Here is a 22,467-nt window from a genome sequence, read left to right as displayed (position 1 = left end):
TCATAAGAGTTTCCTCCTTGTGAGACATGGTTACAGAGTGATTTACGAAAAATTCAGATATTTTAGAACGCTGGTTTAGGGGGTATTTAGATATTTAGGTTTTACTCGAGAATAAGTAGCCTAATTTCACCGTGTCACATATATCCATTCGTGGCTCAATTGGAATACACTAGCTTTACAATCATGAGGTTCCGGGCTCAAATCCCGAACAATGAAATCTTTTTTGTTTTTTTTTTGCACTTTAATTTCCTATTTTTTATTGACTAAGCTTTGTAACAGGGAGAGAGAAGAGGACCCTGGATCTATTCCCTGAATTGTAACATTTTGTATTTTTTTTGTATTTAAATTTCGTATTGTTGATCAAGCGAGCACGAAGCGCGAGCAAAGCGTATTCGTTTCAGTTTTATTGTCTGAACTTTTTTTACAGCCGTTAAAGTTCAAGGAGACGGACAGTTGCGCAGGCGAAAACGGGTTCATGTTTAAAAAAATCTGAGCAGTTTTTACATTTAGATCAATTTATCAACTTTGGCTTTGCTATAGAGACGTAGTTGTAGATTGGAATATTGATATTATATTAGGAATATAAGTTTAAACGTAAATGTATGTTATATTGCTTTAATAAATAAAATATATATATCATAGCTAAAAGAGGGAAATGGTTTTCTAACATATTTCCTGCGTGCAGTCGCCGCAGAAAGTTTCAGTACGGTTCGTGGCATTCTTTTAGAAAATTTTGGTGCATATAGATTACTAAGAGCCAGCGATGCTTGCTATAATCTTGTCTATAAAAATTCAGGCCACAAATTTGCAGGAACACAATGTTCCGAAGATTTATTACATATCTTCTGTTGATATTTTAGTCAAGGTATTCGATGTAGCAAAATGATGTTATAGCGGATTAAATTGCCAAATCCTATAGAGATAAAACACTACAGAGTGAAGCTCTGATGGCCCTTCTTCTGCCGACGAAGATGGAGGTGGTTCTACTTTTACCATTCAGGGGATGACCGACTAACTGTGGGCGTTTGGAAACGGGAAAGTGAGTATTTTCTCTTTCCTTCCCATTTTGTAGGCGTTGGCAAAGAGAATTTGAAATGGAGATGGACTGTCAAACAAAATTTTGTTGCTACAGTAAAATTGCTGCTTAATCTTTCGACACATAGTAAAAATTGTAGAACACCATTTGACTTTCCTTTCCTTGATGATCTTTTTGATCCTTATTCGTTTACTAATATATGTTAAAATTGTTAAAGACCTAAAAGTGGCGCCATCTAATAGATAAAAGGCCAAATGTTTGACAGCATCGTTTCGAGCGATGGCACCATAACGTTCCAAAAGTTTTAATCATATGTCCAAAGATGGCAGTAAATATACGTGTCTACAAAGTTTTCTTAGTTATTAATAAATATAAAATTCCTTTTCCGTGCAGGCTTTTTAAATTTTGATATACGAAAAAGCATCTATAAAAAATTAAGAGCAATTAACATTATTTAGAGGTCGCTATAAATGAAACAATACTGCTATACAAAATAGTATGAAAATAAATTGACCCATCAATAAATCTGCTTTGGAAATGTCTTTTAGGGCTCTTTATTCGTTTTATTTATTATTTATAAGTATGCTTAAAAAGATGGCGATCGTTTTTTTTTTTGTTTTAGGTAACTTTGCATTTTTGTATTTGTATGAGGATATTGCAAATCACAAAATCATAGCGACCGCCTAATCATTCGCAATGAGTTAAAATTTGGCACATAGATTACTGTTCTATAAAGGGAGCCATGTGAAGATAAAATCCTTTCAACTTTTCTCTACATACAAAGTTGGACCATCGTATTCGATAATAATGTTTTTTTGTCAATTTAGTTTTTATAAATTCTTCTAAACAGCGGAGCCATAGGTACATTTATTCAGTTTTAAGGGCTCCTCTACACGATGGCCCAGCGTAGGACGCAGCTATGCGGTGAAATGAGATAGCAATATCACTTGCTCCCTCTAACGCAGTGGTTCCTAACCTTGTCAGTTCTGCCACCCCTATGACTAACTAGGGAACCCGATTTTACCCCTACTCCCAATAAATATCAATATTCTTTCTTACAGGTCTAATTTCTGTCATATTTAATTGAGCTTATTACCTCCGTAAAATACCAGATTTACCACTACGGGGGTAATTACCCTCAAGTTAGGAACCGCTGCTCTAACGCATAAATGCGCCCCTATAGTCTGTATCTTTAGGTATTTAAAAAAAGGTAAACAAACAATTTGTAAATTTTCGGGTAGTTTTAATATTTATTGGTTAATCAACCAAATACAAAACCGCCTGGATCTGTCACTGAACGACCTGACTTTAAACCTACGTTATTTGATCATGTAATGTTTTCATCTACCCTCAGCTGCCTTAAGGAGCCATTTGAGGGTAGATTTTGTTTACCTTTTTTTAAATACCTAAAGATACAGACTATAGGACTTGCCTACGCTGGGCCATCGTGTAGAGGAGCCATAAGCTATACTCGCGAGGTCTACAGCTCACAGAGCTACTAGTTATGTACTTACTATTTTGCATGTATACATTTGCCAGCGCTTTGGTGCGAACTGTAATGCTGTGTAAATATATCGTAATTATAATAAATAATAAATAAATAACATTTGTTTTTCTTGTTTAGTTTTGTCTGTTTTATGTTAACCTGTTTATGTGCAATAAAGTGACATACATACATACATTTATGGTTACTATTAACTACTGCAGTTTATAGTTCTGACGACCGGTATGGCCTCGTGGGTAGTGGCCCTGCCTATGAAGCCGATGGTCCCGGGTTCAAATGGATATTTGTTCCTGAGTCATGGGTGTTTTCTATGTATTTAAGTATTTATAAAAAATTATATATTACATATATATATCGTTGTCTAAGTACCCTCAACACAAGCCTTATTGAGCTTACTGTGGGACTTAGTCAATTTGTGTAATAATGTCCTATAATATTTATTTATTTATACATCATATTATATTACCTTTTTAGGTCGGAACCTATCTATTTTACCAGGTTATACTAATTAGTTTTGTGTTGAATGTTTTATTATCCCAATTCCATGTTGATGTGGCCTATCCTAATTGTACAGTACATAAAACACGAATATTATGTGGTTGCGTACTTTAAATTACTCTTATGTACTAGTTTTAGACGCTAATGTATTATGATATGATGCTATTAAGCAAAATAAATTGAAGCAGTAGGTAACACTAAACTTTATTACTACCGTCGGCTCAATTCAAGTTTAACTTATTTTGTATGTTTCCGATATGATACTGAATATACTGATAGTGACATTTCCGCAACCAAAAACGTCACTTATCAGTATCATATCGAAACAGACCGAATAACTAAAACTCGAATTGGCCCGTATTAAGAGCTGTACCTATTGTACTAAGGTAATAAAGTAAACATTTATGTTCATATTTACGGTATGTTTTCGTCTGAAATGTTAATTATTACGTAAATGACACCGCCCCAAATTATTATCTAACCGCTGCCCATAATTAATTAAATCCTTAATTATTTGTCTAACAGGTAAAAATCTGGTTCCAAAACCGGCGTATGAAGTGGAAACGCTCCAAAAAGGCGCAACAGGACACGAAAAAAGACCACGCGAGCGACGACAAAAAAGCACCGAATAAAGAACCTACCACAGAGCAGGAAAAACCTCAGCTGGCAGACATGACAGCTGTCAAGCCTCCCGCCATGTTGGACAGGGACAGAATTATCGCGCTTGAGAGAGAAAGAGCAATAGCGGCAGCGAATTTTAATTCGAATTTAGACAACAGACGGGGATTGGTGGTGATGAATCAAGATGGCGGGCGGTCCGCTGATATGTTTAGGCCGTATGTGGTATGAAATTAAACGGGTTTTTTGTTTGTTTTTTCGTTTATTGTTGTTGGTATTTACTTTTCTATTTTTGATGTGCGTAAAGAGAATATTTTGTGTTTTTTTGTTGGATGTGTATTTTGAAAGAGTTATTTTATAAACAATACAATATAAAGAAGCTACTTAAATTAAATTAGCATTTAAATGTAACAGTATTTGCAATATTATTTAAATCTGAAAAATAACAATTGGTCTAGAAAGAAATAGTAATGTTATTTGCCAAAAATGAACGTCAATGTCCCTATTTAATTGTATAAATATCTGAACAATTGACGCAATAGGGTGACCATATATGAATAAAATTAAAGAACTGTCCTGAATTTTGATCTAATTGTAATTTACCTTAATGTTGAAGTCCAGTGATTGTAAAATAATTCTTATGATTGTAAATAAGTATGGAATTTAATATTCATTAAACTAAATATAAGTCAGTTACATTTACATTAGGGGTTAAACAAAACATTGAGAAGGAACTGATTTCCAAGCCAAATATTGTTTAAGACTAATGGTAAAATAAAGCGTAATACAAATGGTTTATAATTTGGACACTATGAAAAACAAATATTTTCGTTATTTGTATTTTGACAGTATTCTGCAAGATTTTAGTGTACTTAGTATTGTACAGTGTAAGTTAAAAGTGTGTTTCAATTACTTTCTCTATAATGTTTTTGCCTGAACTGAAAAAAATGCAAATCTAACATGATTTTAAATTAGTTCATTATTTATACAGTTTATATGTAGAAGAGACTGTAAATGCATTTATTTTGTATATTGTTATTTATTTAGTTATTTTCTAAAGGCTAGTTCGAGTACATTAATAATTTAGTCGAGTAGCCAGTATTTGTGACTTTGCATTTATATTTACGCATGTATATGTACATATAGTACGACCATATATGACGACCAGTTTGGCCGAGTGGGTAGGGTAGTGACCCTGCCTACGAAGCCGATGGTCCCGGGTTCAAATCCTGGTGAGGGCATTTATTCGTGTGATGAGCATGGATATTTGTTCCTGAGTCATGGGTGTTTTCTATGTATTTAAGTATTTATAAATATTTATATATTATATATATCGTTGTCTAAGTACCCTCAACACAAGCCTTATTGAGCTTACTGTGGGACTTAGTCAATTTGTGTAATAATGTCCTATAATATTTATTTATTATTTATTTATTATTATTTATATAGTACATGGATCATATGGATCCTTTAGCCATGCAGTCACAAATACTCGTCACTCGACTAAATTATTAACGTAGTACGAATACGAACTAGCCTTAAGTCCTAGTCAATGAAAAGTAAGTATTTAAAGAAGACATCTTAAATCAGTATTATTTTGTAGAATAGCTAAATATAAATGTTAACAATTAATATAAGGTAAGTCGGTAAGGTAAGGTATTTTTGTATTTATTCATCAACTTATGTTACGAAACGAAAAAAATGACTTGTTTAGTAGTTTGTAGATAAATGACACTCTACAATGGAATTTTACAGAATATCACATTAATAAAATAACTTTTTTTGCATTAAATGTTATAAAATATAATTGTACCTTTAAATGATTTGAGTATTTCAAACGGTTCCTTAATATTATTTATAGTATGTATAAGATGTAAATATAACGTTACAATTGACTAAAAACACTATTTATAACTTATTAACTTGTATAAAATAAATACGAAATAAGCACAGTTTCAAGTAAATTGTGGTATTTAAGATTATTATGTATACTATTAATATAACGTGATGTGAAGTGATGTAATAAAACATTCCTACCAACTATTATAATAATTACGGTAACATTGTAAAGAAAATTATAAATAACTGAAATATAGTTAATATGTTGAAATCTATTTTTTTTATTGAAAGAAAAATAATCCAACTCCTGTTATCTACACTTTAGTGGCGTTTTGCATAAACGCCGTTCAAGTCTAACGAGCCCTAAAGAATCGTTTGTCCTTATCCGTCATATTGACATTTGTATTTGTTAGAAAGGGACAAATTTAATAAATGTTTGGTTAGTTATATGAATAAGGGAGGCTATTAGTTTTGCTGACTGTATAAAATCGTATTCACTAGTGTTCATTTCATTTGTTTTAGACATTATTTAAAGTAAAAAATAACATCGTAATAAAGCTTTATAACGTCGGGAATACTTTTTATTTTATTTCGCATTTTTAAGGTTGAGTAACAGAATAAGCTTATCATTATTAAATCACTAAGTTTTTCATAAAAATATATAGTTAACACGATCACAATGTGCATAGAGTCCGTCTAAGTTAACTTTGCGTCGATTTAAATAGAAAAAATGAAAGAGTGTCATTATAGTTATCATATTTTCATATAAATTTTATAAGCGAAGGTAGGCGAACCACCCATTTTGTAAACATCTAATAAAAAGGTAAGTAAGTTGCGTAAGTGATCAGAAATCGCACAGAACGCCGACCTAGTAGTTTGTTTGTTCGAGCACACATACTTAGCGGTTGACTAAGTGACCACTGAGCAAACGCGGGTTCGATCAGCTTGAGAAACTTCATACAGGCCCGGTGCACTAAATAGCCTATAATTAATTACTTTCGCAAAATAGTATGGAATGGAAAGATTTATAGTTTTCTGTTGGGATACATTAATCAGGCTGTCGAATGGTTTTGATGCAAACAACATATTTTTTTATAATTGGTGGTTGAAAAATAAATTATCATAAAATCGACATTAATAACAAAAAACAAGGGTCCAATGGAATGTGTTAAATTAAAAATAATAAATAAATATTATAGGACATAATTACACAAATTGACTAAGCCCCACAGTACGTTAAGAAAGCTTGTGTTGTGGGTACTCAGCCAAGAATATACATACAATATATAAATAGTTAAATACATTGATAACACCCAGGACTTAGGAACAAATATCCGTGCTCATCACACAAACCGGGATTTGAACCCAGAACCATCGGCTTTATAGGCAGAGTCACTACCCACTAGGCTAGACCGGTTGTCAGATGACCCTTAAAGAATGGCAGCTTTAATCACTAAATTGGAAAATAAATTAATTAAATGATGAAGAACATTATAAAATAGAACCTTAGGTTTTTCTCTGACCCTGTCTAAATATTACGGCAAAATGAAACAACAATAAGTATACTCTTTGTAAATACTTCAATAAAATAAGTTGTCTAATTTATATTCACGCAGAAAGCAAAAGGTTAGGTTGTTATTGCTACCATAGCCTTTTGATCTCTGCGCGAATATAAATCAAAAGTAGGTAAAACTCCCATCACCGAAGCAGCAGACAAAAAAGGACTTGTAGCAAGGATTGATGCCAAGGCATCAGTAGAAAGATCACGAATATAACACAATAACTTGATGGAACTGTGGTGTTAAGATTCGTCAGTACAGAGCTGCCAAATTAACCTTTTTATACAATTGAAGTTACGCCCTCATTTTATAACGACATGCTGGAATAACATGAAACATGACATGAAAATTGCAATAACATATATCTATGCCTGAGATTAGTTTTCGTGGCTAGAAATCGCAACACAAATGAAATATAGTAAAACTGTACTTATATGAAATAGCTAGAAAAAAATGAAAATACATATAATATTTTTGCTAGAGTCTGTGCGGAAAGAGAAGAGTCGTGGAAAGTATGGGGCCCAATATATTTCACGACTCTTCTCTTTCCAAACAGACTACATCGAGTGCGATAACTTAGCTTTCCCCACTTCGCAAATAACAGGCAATAACATAAGATATTCTAATTAAACCAAAGCTTACGGGAGTGTATTCTAATTTCCATAACAGGTTTTGAAACTGATCTGATAAACCATAATCATAACAAATCCAGATCTAATTTATATCCTGTTATTAGTTATGACAATCAGACTACACCTCCGCCCAATATTGTTGTTAGTGTGACTAACGCTGTACAGAGTGTACAGCGTGGTACAGCTATTGAACTCTGTGTAACTAATGTTGAAAACGTTTAACCCCTATTGAGCTCCCTTAGGAGATGAATTACAGGATAAAAGCATTTTTCAGGTTACAGAGTAGGTATAGCTAGAGTAGATAGGGTTGGAAATGTCTGCTGCATGCACCCTGAAAAGTGGGCCAAAATGGTTACTGAGTGGAACTCACGGAACACCATAGACGGTGCAGACCGGGGTGCGGGCAGACCGAAAAGGAGATGGCGGGAAGACTTGGACGCATTGTATTCAAAATCGTGAGGAAATGCTAAGGACAGGGTCGAGTGGAGAAAACGAGGGAAGGCCTTTGCCCAGCAGTGGGACACCAAAGTCGGCTAAGAAAAAAGAAAAAAAAAGTAGGTATATAAGTGCCAAAATTCTGTCAAATAATGTATTCAGCCGTTTTGTGTTGTATAATAGTATTTTATACAATCGTGATATAACAAAGAGCTTTTCAGTCGAGTACCATGTTTATCCAACTAAGCTTGCTGAGTTGCCCAAGTAAAGTACGAGATTGAAAAGCTTGATTATATCACTATTGTATACAATACTTTTTCTACGAGTCATCTAAAATAATACTTTTTTTACTATAAAACCTAAATAATTTATGAAAATTGGTAAGTAACTCAATAAACAAAAATGTAGTACAAAAGATATAAACGTGCGACTATTAGTCTTTTCTATGGGAAGGCGACGGCACGTAAATGTAATTTTTTTTTATACTTATTAACAGCGTATCGAAATTAATATTATAATTGAGTTGGGAGCCCCTAGATACGCAATTATACTATGGTATACGAAATCTTAATTCAATCATTAAAGTCGACGAGTAGAAACATATTTAAAAATATTTTCACATATAACAGTCAAAAAAGTTAAGTGTGAAGAAGTAACAGACAGGCAGTCACAATGTTAGTAAGGATAAGTCAAAGCTCTACTCCCGGCCTAACATTTGTTGTTAGTGAGATCAGCGCCGCACAAACAGAGTGTACAGCTATTGATCTCTGTAACTATTGTCAGAAGCGTCAAAGTTGTCGGTAACGGATCGCTTACACCGTAAATTAAACTGGAGGGTGGCCATGATCAAAGATTATAGGGAGCGTGCATAAACTGTAGGGGGCAGCACAGGAGACGTCAGGTGGCGCAAGGTGTAAATGTGAAGTTTATGCCTCCAAAGTAGATGGCAGAACCTACTTATTGACACTTCCCGCTAATGCAAGTGCTGCCATCTACCGTTCTCGTACGTTTTCTTGTGCGTAGTAGCGCATAAAATTACATGTTTATATTTCCAATTCAGGCCACAAGATGCAAAACCCTTCAACGCGCACTTCAATGTATTAATGTTTAGTTTTTATAGTTGCTCAATTTCACAAGTAGATGTCGCTGTTCTATCGGCTACTTCACGCTATTAAGATTCTACAGCGCCTTATAAGGTAAATTTGGTTTACGAATAAATGAGCATTAAATTGTCAAATAAAGTGTTTCATTACAATAAGTTGTAACTGCAGTGCAGTGTAGTGAGTGAACAAGATACCCAATCTCGTATTCGAAAAGCATACTGTTCTAAACTATGCACTCCTGACAAAAAAGGAAATAATTTATAATTTGCACTGTTGCACCGACCGATGTTAGTAATTTCCATATAAAGTGACGTAAAATCAACTTAAAATCAAGCTGTTGGTTAAAATCTGATGTATGGAGTGCTTACTTATTTCTCTACGACCAAGTTTTCATAGTAGTTTGAGCTATCAAAATCGCTGCATAGTTATCTTGGTCTAACTCTATCAATCTATTTCCTAACGATTAAATACAAATACTTCCTTGATATACGACGCAAAAGTACCCATGACGCTCGTTGCCACGTTGAACGGCTATGGATAGCCTTTGCATCAGGAAGGTCTGATGCAAAGGCTGAGCGTGGATCCAATCCTCTCCCTCGCATGCGTCTCCCCTCTTCCTCGAAAAAGGCCTTGGACTCGGCACACCAGCACCCAGCAGTTTCTACAGCAAGCCGGGCAAAGAAATAGCTCGCAAGGACCTCATATTTCTCCCGCTTGCGAACCGCAGCCATCTAGGCCGCTGCCCCTGCCGCCCTCGCCGTACGGCCAATATGCGACGCCGCGAAAGTGCTGACGCACGTTGCATCCCACACTAAACATTTCCCCTTCCAGGGAACCAACACCAGGGAACGATTTGATAATAAGTATCTATTACTAACCTACTCAAAATAAAAAAAACACTGATATTTTAGGACATGTCTCCATTTTCTCACAACGCATGGTCACTCTACATCTCAAGTGGCGGAGTTGGCTATAAATTGCCTCAAAAACCTCGTTCAGTATTCCTCTCTCGTGCAGAGCGAGATGGATAGAGATCGTGTTGTCCCACTCTCACACTGCCGTATGTATAGGGCAGACGACTCGGTACCTCAGTGAGTACTGAGTAGGTACGACCCTCTCCAGATTTGTGCCTGCGTCTAAACTCCGTCAAACTATATTAAACTATGAGAAGTTACTGGTAGAGAATGGGTTTTGGCAGTAAGTCCGCATTTTTTACGATAAGTTTTCTTTTGTGCAATAAAGTTGAAATAAATAAATAAATAAATAAAAGTTTGATGGAGTTAGTCTCACCGCAGTCATAAATAAATAGTATAGGACATTATTAGTATTACACAAGTTTACTAAGTCCCACAGTAAGCTCAATAAGGCTTGTGTTGTGGGTACTTAGACCACGATATATATAAATACTTAAATACATAGAAAAAACCCATGACTCGGGAACAATTATTTGTGTTCATCACACAAATGCCCTTACCAGGATTTGAACCCGGGACCATCGGCTTCATAGGCACAGTCACTACCCAGTAGGCCAGACAGGTCGTAAGTCATATAATTTGAGAATTTAGATTTATTAGAACATACTGTTACAGGAAGCAGTTAATTTATCCGATTTTCGTCGCAAGTTTAATATTTGACTAGCAATATGTAAACACCCCTGTGATGGACGTGGCACCATGGGACCTGGGGGCCTACCGCGAAAACCGAAATACGCAATTTGCGGGGATCTTTCTCTTTTACTCTCACTAACACGTAATTAGAGTGACAGAGAAAAATGCCCGCAATCGACGAATTACGATTTTCCCGGTAGCCGCCCTGTAATGGGATGGTAGTCTGTGCGGAAAGAGAAGAGTATGGATTCCCTTACATTCCACGACTCTTTTCTCACACAGACACACACACTATAGGGGGTGCGTCCTATAATATATACGCACTTTTGGAATAATTTCAGTTTACAAACGTTAAAAATGTATACTAATCTTATGTATAATAAAGTAAACGTATACTTTCAATTAATATAACATAAAAATAATATAACATACGACATACATATGGCTGTTTGGTATAATATACATATAAGTTAAGCTCATTTCATATAACTGTCATAATATATACATATTAAAATATAAATATCATCTTATATAATTAAGTAGTAAAATTAGTAGGATGACCTAGAATTTCAAACCTCATAGAACACACTACTAGAAAAAAAACTGCTAAAAGTGGGTTAGGTTAGGTTAGAACTGTGACCCCCTAGATAAATAAATTGTTTCCAGAATAGGTAGCAGGTTAGGTTAGAACTCTGAGGCTTCGGAAAAAGAAACTGTTAACAGAAAAGTGGGTTAGGTTAGGTTAGAACTGTGACCCTCTAGATAAAGAAATTAGCACCAGAATTACCACAGAAAAAAGCTGCAATCTGTAATAGATAAATACAGACCAAACTACGTTGAAATATAAATTCGCATAGTATAGATGTTTCAAATACATTGCTCATTTCATAATAATTTAAAAACTGTATCTGTTCATTAACTAACCTAACTTACCTCTAGGTAAGGAATGAAATCTCCATGTACCAAAAAGTCCGTCAAAAAACCTTAAATAGGTGGCGATACAATACCTAGAATACTTATTTGAAAAATCAAATCATAGACAGCGCACTTCACTCCGTCAATAAAGCCTAGGTTCTTAGCTACTCTAGCGCTACTCTGGAGAGTTTTGGAAGCTATTATTTATAGCTGACAGCTGGACACTTTTGCAACAGTTCTACCATAATCCATCCATCCATCTCTCTCCAATTCTTCGAGCCCTCAGGACAATTAACGCGTTCTTGTCATCAGCCCCTGACTGCGATCTGTTTGCTAGCAGATGGGTAAATGTATGTCGTGAATGTTTGAAATACTGTGAGATGATGGATGAATGATTTGTTTTCTATTGTTTATTGTATTGTTTAACATGAAATTGTATAATTGCATATTTTAAACCACTTGACATATTTTTAATTTATAATATTTGCATGACTTAATTGTAATTCAATAAATGTACTTTTTTGCATGTATACATTTGCCAGCGCTTTGGTGCGAACTGTAATGCTGTGTAAATATATCGTAATAATAATAAATAATAAATAAATAATAAGAGATTTCATTTCTTACCTCTAACAATAACTGAGACAGTCTCATGCGGTTTGGCCTCGACTATAGATGCGCGGGGGCGTGGCGAGACGAGATTGATGTCTCTTGTTTAAACAAGCCATACTCCACTACTGCAGTATCTATTATCTCACTTAAGGTGCCGTTCCGATTCTGACTACACCGGTGTTACTGCTGTAGTTTTGCAGTGCGACATTACTGCCGACTGCAACTGCCGTGCCGTAAAATGGCAAATATCCGGACAGCAACATAAATTTAGACAATGCAGCAATAATATCGCGCTGCAATACTGCTAACGGCATTACTGCCGCAAATGACAAATCAAATCAAATCAAATCATTTATTTGTTAGAATACAGTCAAGTGGATGTTGTCAAATACATTTCAAAGAACAGTGTATTCAGCCAGCTAACGGGCATACAAATCTTATATTCATAAATAAAATTAATCTAATGTATACTACATTACACTAAATTTAATAACTATGCGGAATATGGTCAAAATATTCATTTAAAGAGTAAAAAGCATTTTGTACTAAAAAGTCCAATAAATGTTTCCTAAATACAGGCATTTCAGATTTAATATTTAGGTCATAGGTTCTGTCACAAAGGTTTTGCTGATAAAATGTAATACAATGAAAGCTTCACTTCGCGATTTCTGCAAAATACTTGTGCGCGCTGGGAGTTATGTACGAAATGTTATTTGATATTTACCAGTCGCTTTTCGGTGAAGGAAAACATCGTGAGGAAACCGGACTAATCCCAACAAAGCCTAGTTTTACCCTCTGGGTTGGAAGGTCAGATGGCAGTCGCTTTCGTAAAAACCCACCTACGCCTACGCCAAATCTTGGGATGAGTTGTCAACATTTTCCTCCTCCTAAACTTAACCAATCGTAACAACATTTTGTAAACAGGCTGAAAAAGAAATGATCTGTGTTAACTGCACCAATCATGGAATATTAAAGAGAACCCCATTTTATGCTCCTTAATTCTGAATTTATTTGGTTGCTCTCGCTTGCTTGGTTTAGCTGCAATAACAGTTTAAAAATTACCTTGATTTTTTGACATTTTCGTGGATAAGTCTGAAACAAAAGAAGATCGAAGGCTGATATTACGCATACAGTGTTCTTAGGACCTGCCACTACTGCACCTCAAATTACAACCAAATCCCTTGCGGGGGCCAATCTTCTTAGCTTAGCTTGCTAGACCCTTTGTAGTATTTCTGATATTTCACCGTAAAAATGTAAAATTTCTACCGCTTTATGTATTTAAAGTTTAATGTCTATTCGTCCTTTATGTGTTCTATATAAGTAAATAGTTTAATGAAAGCTACTGCAACTGGTTTCAATATTATTAACAAATTAAAGCTATGGTTTTTTGCTCCAGTCATGGGATGTATGGCGCCATTCATTTTCAAACTAACAAATATCGATGAAAAATTAAACTTAAGGAGCTCGTTTGGCTCTTGTTTATGGTAAAATGTTACTAGCGATTAAAAATTGATGGTAAATACTTATTTAACAGGATTTATCTATACTAACCCTTTCCTGGTACGGTCACGACTGAAAATATCTATACGAAAAAAGTGCCAAAAATATGTATACAAGACTTTATTGCCCATACATTAAGGTAGTGTATACATATTTTTGGCACTTTGTCCATATCGATATTTTCACGTGACTCTACGAGTCCCATCATAGGGGCATTTACTATATGCCTGAAAACTGCTTAGATTCTTGTGTTTAGTATAGAATATCAAAAAAAGCAAAACATACAGACACTGGTAATGATAATATTGAACTCATATAAAAATAATTCATCTAGGGCCAAAATCCAGGGAGGAAAAATGTCGAGAACGTTTGTATGAAAAATGTCTACTAATATTTCCTATGAATAAGTTAAGAGGCCGTTATCGATTTTAGTCGCAAAAAGTCAAATTGATAGATTTAGCACATGAAATTGTACACCTTATGTTAACTATTAAAAATAACAAGTACTGGTTTCTATTAGCACGTCTTGTTATCTTTCATTATAATAAATATTTTTTTTGAAAACAAACTCACTTAATTAGTAATGTTTTTTTTTCTGATGGACGTTTAGGTAAACGCGCGTAAAGCAGTGATTTTGTTGATCTTATTTGTAAATTTCGTAAAGTTTGGACTGCTAAAAATGATAATTTTGTATTACACATATCCTGTACTTCAACTTTAATAAACTACATTTTTGTTATTATAAATTTGAAGTTGTGTAAATGAAAGTTAGACGAAATCAATTTTCCCCAGAAATTACTTCAAAACAAGTGACAATTTCTCTGGAAATTGAATTAATTTCAACGTAATTTTGATACTTCAACAATCTACAACATTTACGGAAACTGTTCTTATACATCATTTTGTACCAAATCTACCAATATTTTTTGATGAAATTTTAAAAACTATCCCTTCTCGGCACCTATTACCGGGGACGCTCGCTTGCGACCTCATTATTAAAAGGCAAGATGAAAAAACGTGCTAATAGAAACCAATACTTGTTATTTAGATATTACGTAACAAAAGGTGTACAATTTCAACGACTAAATCTATCAATTTAAAATTTTTGCTCTAAAATCGTTACTGGGCTCTTAATTTTAAGGCCTGGCGTACCCTAATAAATTGTTCAATTGCAAACCAGAAATCTGTAGAGCCTGAATCAATTCAGAACCAAACCTAAATAAACAATGCCATTGTATCTGAAAAAACAGTCTCCCGAATAAAATGACAGATCGTCAAAAAGCGCTATTTCAAGTGAATCCGCAAATAAAATCTATACCTCAAACAGAGGATTCCCATAAGTTATTCTCTAATAAATAACCAGTATATTGCGGTCTATGGTTATAAACAATTACTATAGATTTCAAGGTCATTTATATGCTGGTTATTTCCACCAACGAAATACGACACTGGAATACTGAATCGAGTATCAATATTTGATATTTGATCTCATAACGATCGTACTTTTGCGTTTGACGTTTCGATGACAACGAAGTATCCGATTAAATGTAAGTTTTTATTTAATATAAGATTTAATATATGTTATATTTAACAAACACAAAAATATGTATATAAGTTTTATTTAATATAAGTTTTTAATGAACCTCCAGGTTTATGATTTTTAAGTATCTTAAGTACACTACATTGTACTTCAAATCCATTTGTGTTTGTGTTTTATATAAATAAATAAAAAAGTTTCTGGCAAAATTTCATTAATAGTACACGCTTTTAACACTGACTGTACTTTTCTATCTACAAGCAACTAATACTCATCGAGACAATTCTAACAACCCCTAACACGTTGCATTGTTATATCACAAAGCTCCTATACCCACCTCCTGTCTCCATCATCAGATCAGCTCCATGTCATCCGATTTACATATAGACCGTGAGCCAGGAACAGATTTCCATGACCAATCGCCTCCCGGGCGAAAACACGTATAGTGATTAACGGCTATGTATGATGAACCCTCGTGGACGTAAGCTGCCGCTCCGTTGGTGGGTTGAGGAATGGCAGCAATCTGAAATATGCGGCGATGACTGACGAAATATGCTCCTGGCCCGCGGTCTAATATGTATCCAAAATTTCAGCTCAATCGGAAATCGGAAAGGGGGTCAAATTTACCTTCCAAAAACTGACCAACACTAAATAGCTTACATGTCAAACATCGGTTTTGTAGGAAGTTTCCTCTCTGTATGGTAGTAGTATTTCTTAATCTGTGACGTAACGTAGAAGGAAACGCCTCGCGAAAATCGCGAGTTACGAACGTATTTACTTTTCTGTAGGTATTGTTCGTTTGTCTATCATATTTTTCTTTCCCTCAATTTTTCAAAGGTTGACTGTAAGAGATCTTGTATAGGGATGAGTCCGCCTTTTTTACATTGTGTATATTTTGTTTTTATTGGTTACAATAAATGGTTTACATACATACATACTTCAACTGAACACAAAACACACGAATGTCGGAAATACTCAGTATTTTTATACAAAAGCTTCATATCGCCGAAACTCCATTGATACCTAATTTAAAATGAAAACCAACTAAACTCCGAAACCACAGACAAAACGCTCAATTCCCAAACAAAATGGCCACTAACAACGTACCAACATAACCGCAAAAAGCGCGCCAATTTTAAAAACAACACGTCCGGCGGAGGCGGGAAGACGGGAGTCGCTGATTGGTGCAAATTGAATTTGGAATCAAGAGGGTATTGTCGTGTTGGCGATCGCTCGCTGATTGCTCGTTTGCGGTGCGACGGGGTATAGTGGATAAGCCTTTTAGGTTTATTTATTATCATGAAACAAAATATTTATATTATTTTATCAAAGAGCTTGGTCATAAATATATAATTAGAATAATAGAATTAGATAACATTAGAATAATATGAAGTAATCATTAGTTTATTTATAATAATAATATTAAAATTAAATTATGACTACTTATAAAATAAAACTACTAAAACTAAACCTACCTAGAAAAAATAAAGATATAACATAACTAAATAGTGCATTAGTCCGAACTCTGGCTGTAAACAAGCCATCTTTGGCCTAGCAGTTAAGAAATATGAAACTCTGCGATAAATCTAATGTTTAGAACTTTAATAAATAAATAAAAATAATAATATCTGAACTTAGACACTTCAACGTAGAAGACTCATAAAGAAAAGACCAGGGTTGTGTCGCTCTATTGGCCTTTCCAAACGTCTCGAATAATTGCATGTGGTTTGCAACAGGTAACAGCCATATCAATACGCGCGTATTGCTTGACTCGCTATACACGGCAATTTTCTACCGAACCACTTCATCTTGCCACTGTTCCGTCCTTGATTAAATTCGTTGCACCTATTTAGCCCGCAATTATCTAATACCGCATGCCATTTGTTACAACGAAAGAAGAAGCCATATATTACAGTGAAACCTGGATAATTGAGACTTCAAGAGACCTGCAAATTTGTCTCACTTAAAGAGGTATTCCACTTACCCAGGCTCTCAGTTAGCCAGGTATAAATAAATTTCAGTCTCATTTACAGAGGGTTCCATTAATAGAGGTGAGAATAGAGGTTATTTCAGTTATAGAGGTGGTTAGTAAGTTATTTTGTAAACATTATGTTGGTATGAGTTGTGATATTTAACAACAAAAATAGGGTAAAAAAATCCTTGACCTTCAGAACATTGAGTGAACTTTTAAAGTTTATTTAAATTTATTTTGAATGATTCTACAAAGGATAGATTTAGTCACATTATAATAATAGAAAATAAATTTTTGGTTTTTCATGTCTCTTACCAAGATTTTAGCTTTCGTTTCTACAGTTTTAACCACTTAATGGAACTTGACGTCGTTTAAAAACACAATTAACCAAATGAGGAATTTGTGGGTACAGTAAAAATTAATAGATAACGAGAATTAATCTGGAATAGTCCTAGTTATAGAGGTCATAGATTGACGTTATTTCAGATACAGAGGTCCGTTCCTATGACATTCTGAAAAAACCATTGAACTAAAGTATTCTTGTAAATATAGTCTCAGTAACAGAGGTAAATACACTCTTTGTCTCAATTATAGAGGTAAATGTGACTATAAAATTCAAAATACTAATCTCAGTTATAGAGGTTTGTTACGTCCCACTAACAGAGGTAATTCAGTGCTAAAGTGTTGGGACCGCACCATGAGTCCCAGCTATGGAGGTTTCTCACTTACCCAGGTACCACTTAACCAAGTTTCACTGTATATCGATCTGACCAAAACTCTGTCTGTTTGTTTATTAATGTTTGACAGGACATGACTGTTTTGATAACATGGCAATCAAAATTTTGAACAAGTTAAAAGACATAAGGAATTGTACAAATTTTAGAATATTTGTCAAAAAAGTATAAGACTACTTTACTAACTAGATCGTTTACTAATGACATACTTAATGAATTTTTCGCAAATGCACTTGATTCTCTTGACATTATTGCACCAAATGATTTTAATGTAGTCTTATTGAATGTCATGTATGAACCTAATAAATTTAATATGCATAACTTACATTCATAACTTTAGAATATGCAATTTTAGCCTGTAAGTACTTTAGAGTAGGTATGTTTTATAACTGTATTTGCATGTATTTATACGTGAAAAGCAAATAAATGATCTAATTCTGATTAAGACGACAAGTTACATATAGAAGAGCAAGTCAAATCAATTTTAATAGTTCACTGACTTCCTGAAACTGATGATTTCTACTGTACATGTAACAATTGTCACCGTTGCCAAACAGAGGCCAGGTCCATATTATCTGTCCATAAAAGTTCTCCTGTCCACACGGTGCCGCTGACGAGCGCAGCCGGGGCCGGGCGTCCTTCCGACGCTCGCTCTACACTCACGGGCATAGCATTTAATTCACTACCGGTAAGTACTGTACATAGGTGATGTCCACACAAAGCTGTCCAATAAAAGTTCTGTCCACACGATGACGCTGACGAGCAGCCGGGGGCGTTCTCCCGACGCTCGCTCTACACTCACGGGTTTAGCTATAATTCATCAGATGAATATTAGTGGATATTTTTTGTGTATTGTTGTCCCGTGCGAATTTGTACACATTTGCTATGTGCGAAGTTGGTAGCGGGGGATATATAAGCAACGCCAATGCATGACGTGGTGAAAATATGAACTTTTGTCGAACGACATCTTCATACTATTTGGCTATGGAGTGTGGAATAAAAGGAGGAACATCTCTATGTATGATAAAGTGTCCATAAAAAAACATTAAATAGGCGGCGACACAATACACCGAAATAAAATGTCATAGACCTAGTATTTATATAGATGTGCTATACGCGTGCGCCCGTGAGGGACAGAACATACGCAATGCGACAAAATTAAAAACACATCTTAACATTCCTGACAACATACCCAAAACAACCTACGTAATTTGGTCGGGTTATTGGTTGCCCCTCCCCCATTTCATCTCTATATTATTATACCTCTATGGTTCATGTAATCCATGAGCCTACCTAGTGCCACCGGAGAGATTAGGAACTATTATTTAAAGCTGAAAGCTGGTCACTTTTGCAATAGTTCTGCCATAAGAGATTTTCCTCCTTTTAATTCCACACTTCATATATTTGGCAACTGCCAATGACAAATAAGGAAGCTAGAGGTAAGGAATAGAGCTATGGAAGGTAGAGGCAAGGAATGCAATCTCCATAGGCAGAACTGTTACAAAAGTGTCCAGCTGTCAGCTATAAATAATAGTTCCAAAACTCTCCAGAGTAGCGCTAGAGTAGCTAAGAACCTAGACGTTATTACGGTGTAAAGTGCGCTGTCTATGATTTGTTTTTTTTTTTCAAATATTCTAGGTATTGTAGCACCACTTATTCAAGGTTTTTTGGCGGACAATTTTTGGTACATGGAGATTTCATTCCTTACCTCTACCTTCCATACACGGAGCTATAATACTTACTTCAACGTATATTCAAAGGTACGAACGCCATTTTACACATCTTGCTGTCATTTTACACCAGTGGTGGGCAAAGTATGGCTCACGAGGAAAAGGAGGAAAAGGATTTTATCCGGCCCGTCGCCGCTCCTATGAGCATTATGAGGCATTTGCCCCCAATAACCTATCAAAATACATTTTTGCAGCAAATCTGGCCCTCCTCTAAAATTTATAAAAGTTTCTGGCCCCCCATGTAGAAAGTTTGACCACCATTGTTTTACACGCACGAAACAAATAAATTTCAGAAAGACTACATTTAGTAAAACAATTGAAAATAAGGAAGGTAATGACTGTTTTTCAATTTCCATATAATGAGATTGATAAGATAAAAATAATTTATTAGCACAAAAAGAACATAAATCATTAGCCACCAATTAATATTTAAAGGAACAGGAAATTGTGCTAATAGGTTTTCATCTTCACGCAGATTGCATACATAATTACCAACTTGCATTGCTTCCATGTGAGTGTATCTAAACACTCCTTCCTTCTTGCCTGGAGTCCGCTTGACAACAACTAATCCCCAGAATTGGCGTAGGCACTAGTTTTTACGAAAGCGACTGCCATCTGACCTTCCAACCCAGAAGGTAAACTAGGCCTTGTTGGGATTAGTCCGGTTTCCTCACGCTGTTTCCTTCACCAAAAAGCGATTAGTAAATATCAAATGATATTTCGCACATAAGTTGCGAAAAAGTCATTGGTACGAGCTGGGGTTTGAACCCGCGACCTCTGGATTGCAAGTCACACGCTCTTACCGCTAGGCCATCAGCGCTTTCTTATTATCTAAACACTGCAAGCTGTAAACATAAGTATAAATATTTTATTAAAAAACTTACTATGTTTAAAAGAGGAGAATGTGGACCCCGCTTAAATACATTGTTCGAGCTAAGCATTCTCACACAAATACTGTTCAGAAATATGGGAAATTCTGAACCGAACGGAAACGTATCCAAATCCGATATAAATTTAACTTCGTCAATATGGTATTGCTGACGACCGGTCTGGTCTAGTGGGTAGTGACCCTGCTTATGAAGGCGATGGTCCCGGATTCGAATCCCGGTAAAGGCATTTATTTGTGTGATGAACACAGATATCGAAATCGGTCCATCCGTTAGACATACAGACATTAGCGTCAAACATATAACACCCATTTTTTGCATCGGGGGTTAAGAATAGAATAGAAAATGCGTAATTTTCAAACAAACTATCCTTAAATAAAAACCAAACTAATCCCAGAAGCGCTAACATACAACGAAAAATCGCAACAAAATCACCTCTAAACCGTCATGAATATAACATGACCGAGAGATGGCGCTCAAACTAATTTATTACCTCTTAACTTTTATCACCACTTTGCTTCTCTTTCGCTGGCTTTTAGCCGAATTACGCATTACTTACCTTAAACGATTGTATGTGTATGTAGAGATTACATTTATTTGAGTAATTTGTTAAATGTATCGCGTTGGCTGAATGCGTTGGACGAAATAAATTGTTGTCTATGGTCGACTGATTTTGATTGTTATTAGGGGGTTGCAGATTATGCCTAATAAAGGAAAATTATACTGAAACACACCCGACTAGTCAGTAGAAAAAGGTGCTAAATTCAAATTATCTAAGGGTGTCAAATGTTCGCGCCTACATTTTTTTAATTTGCCGCCTTTTTACAAGCTTTTATTTACTTTCACCTGACCGTTGTCTGTTTGTAATCAAATCTTGCAAGTTAAATTTGATCCACTTCCCGGTTTCCGATTGAGCTGAAAATTTGCATACATAATTATGTAAGTCGGGTGACAATGCAATATTATGGTACCATCGAGCTGATCTGATGATGGAGACAAGAGGTGTTTTGGGTTTTTAGAATTTGCTCGATGAGTATTAGTTGCCTGTGGAAAGAAAAGTACAGTCAGCAATAAAAACTTGTACCAAAAATGAAATTTTTGTCAACAACTTATTCTAGTGACAAGGTCTCTGTGCCAGAGTATAATTTGTTTGGATCCTTGGAGTTAGTTGGGACAAATATTCATAAGATCTGTCCATGCTAACTTTGTACAAACTTGAAATTAAGAATATCCTTATTCAGGACTGTAATTACTTTTTCATCACACTTGCTCGAAAAATATCTTATTTCATGCAGGTGTGCTGAAGGGCAAAGGCCTATTTTGTTCCCGCGGGAGTTATGGATTGTGAAAAAGCTAGCTTTTTTTTTATTCCGTCACTTATTCATACAAACCCAGTAGCATAAATGAGTTTTACTTTTAAAATACTGACGTTTATAATTAAATATTTTTGTTTATGTTTAAAATTATTTAATTTGATTAATTTAACAGCCGTTTAAAATATTTTTACATAATTTTTAACCGTGGCTGAGCTGAATGCCGAATAGGTCTGTGCCTTCGACGCTTCACCTGCCAAGAAATTACAAAATGGCGGGCGAACGTTTGATATGTCACCGTATTTAAGAATTATTTCGCTTAAAATTTAGTTTTTTCTTTACAAGTGTGATGAAAAACATTGTGTGTAACTCCGGGGGTAAGAATATTGCAAACTCGGGTCTTTAATTCTCTCCCGCTGTCGGGAATTACCATCCT

General features: G+C 35.1%; 1 protein-coding gene and 1 long non-coding RNA gene across 2 annotated transcripts in view; one reads left to right on the top strand and one right to left on the bottom strand.

Annotated features, from left to right (window-relative positions):
- Positions 1 to 4,799, top strand: part of LOC133531921 (pancreas/duodenum homeobox protein 1) — a 52,360-nt gene extending 47,561 nt beyond the window's left edge. Inside the window, exon 6 of the mRNA XM_061870349.1 lies at positions 3,564 to 4,799. Coding sequence (XP_061726333.1) covers positions 3,564 to 3,887 — 324 coding nt within the window. The 3' untranslated portion in view covers positions 3,888 to 4,799. The remainder of the gene's footprint in view (positions 1 to 3,563) is intronic.
- The window catches only part of LOC133532138 (uncharacterized), a 245,128-nt gene that overhangs the window by 51,505 nt on the left and 171,156 nt on the right, over positions 1 to 22,467 (bottom strand). The window lies entirely within an intron of this gene.

The sequence above is a fragment of the Cydia pomonella genome, chromosome 26, assembly GCF_033807575.1.
Source record: "Cydia pomonella isolate Wapato2018A chromosome 26, ilCydPomo1, whole genome shotgun sequence".
Classification (NCBI taxonomy): domain Eukaryota; kingdom Metazoa; phylum Arthropoda; class Insecta; order Lepidoptera; family Tortricidae; genus Cydia; species Cydia pomonella.
This window is presented reverse-complemented; position numbering and strand designations above follow the sequence as displayed.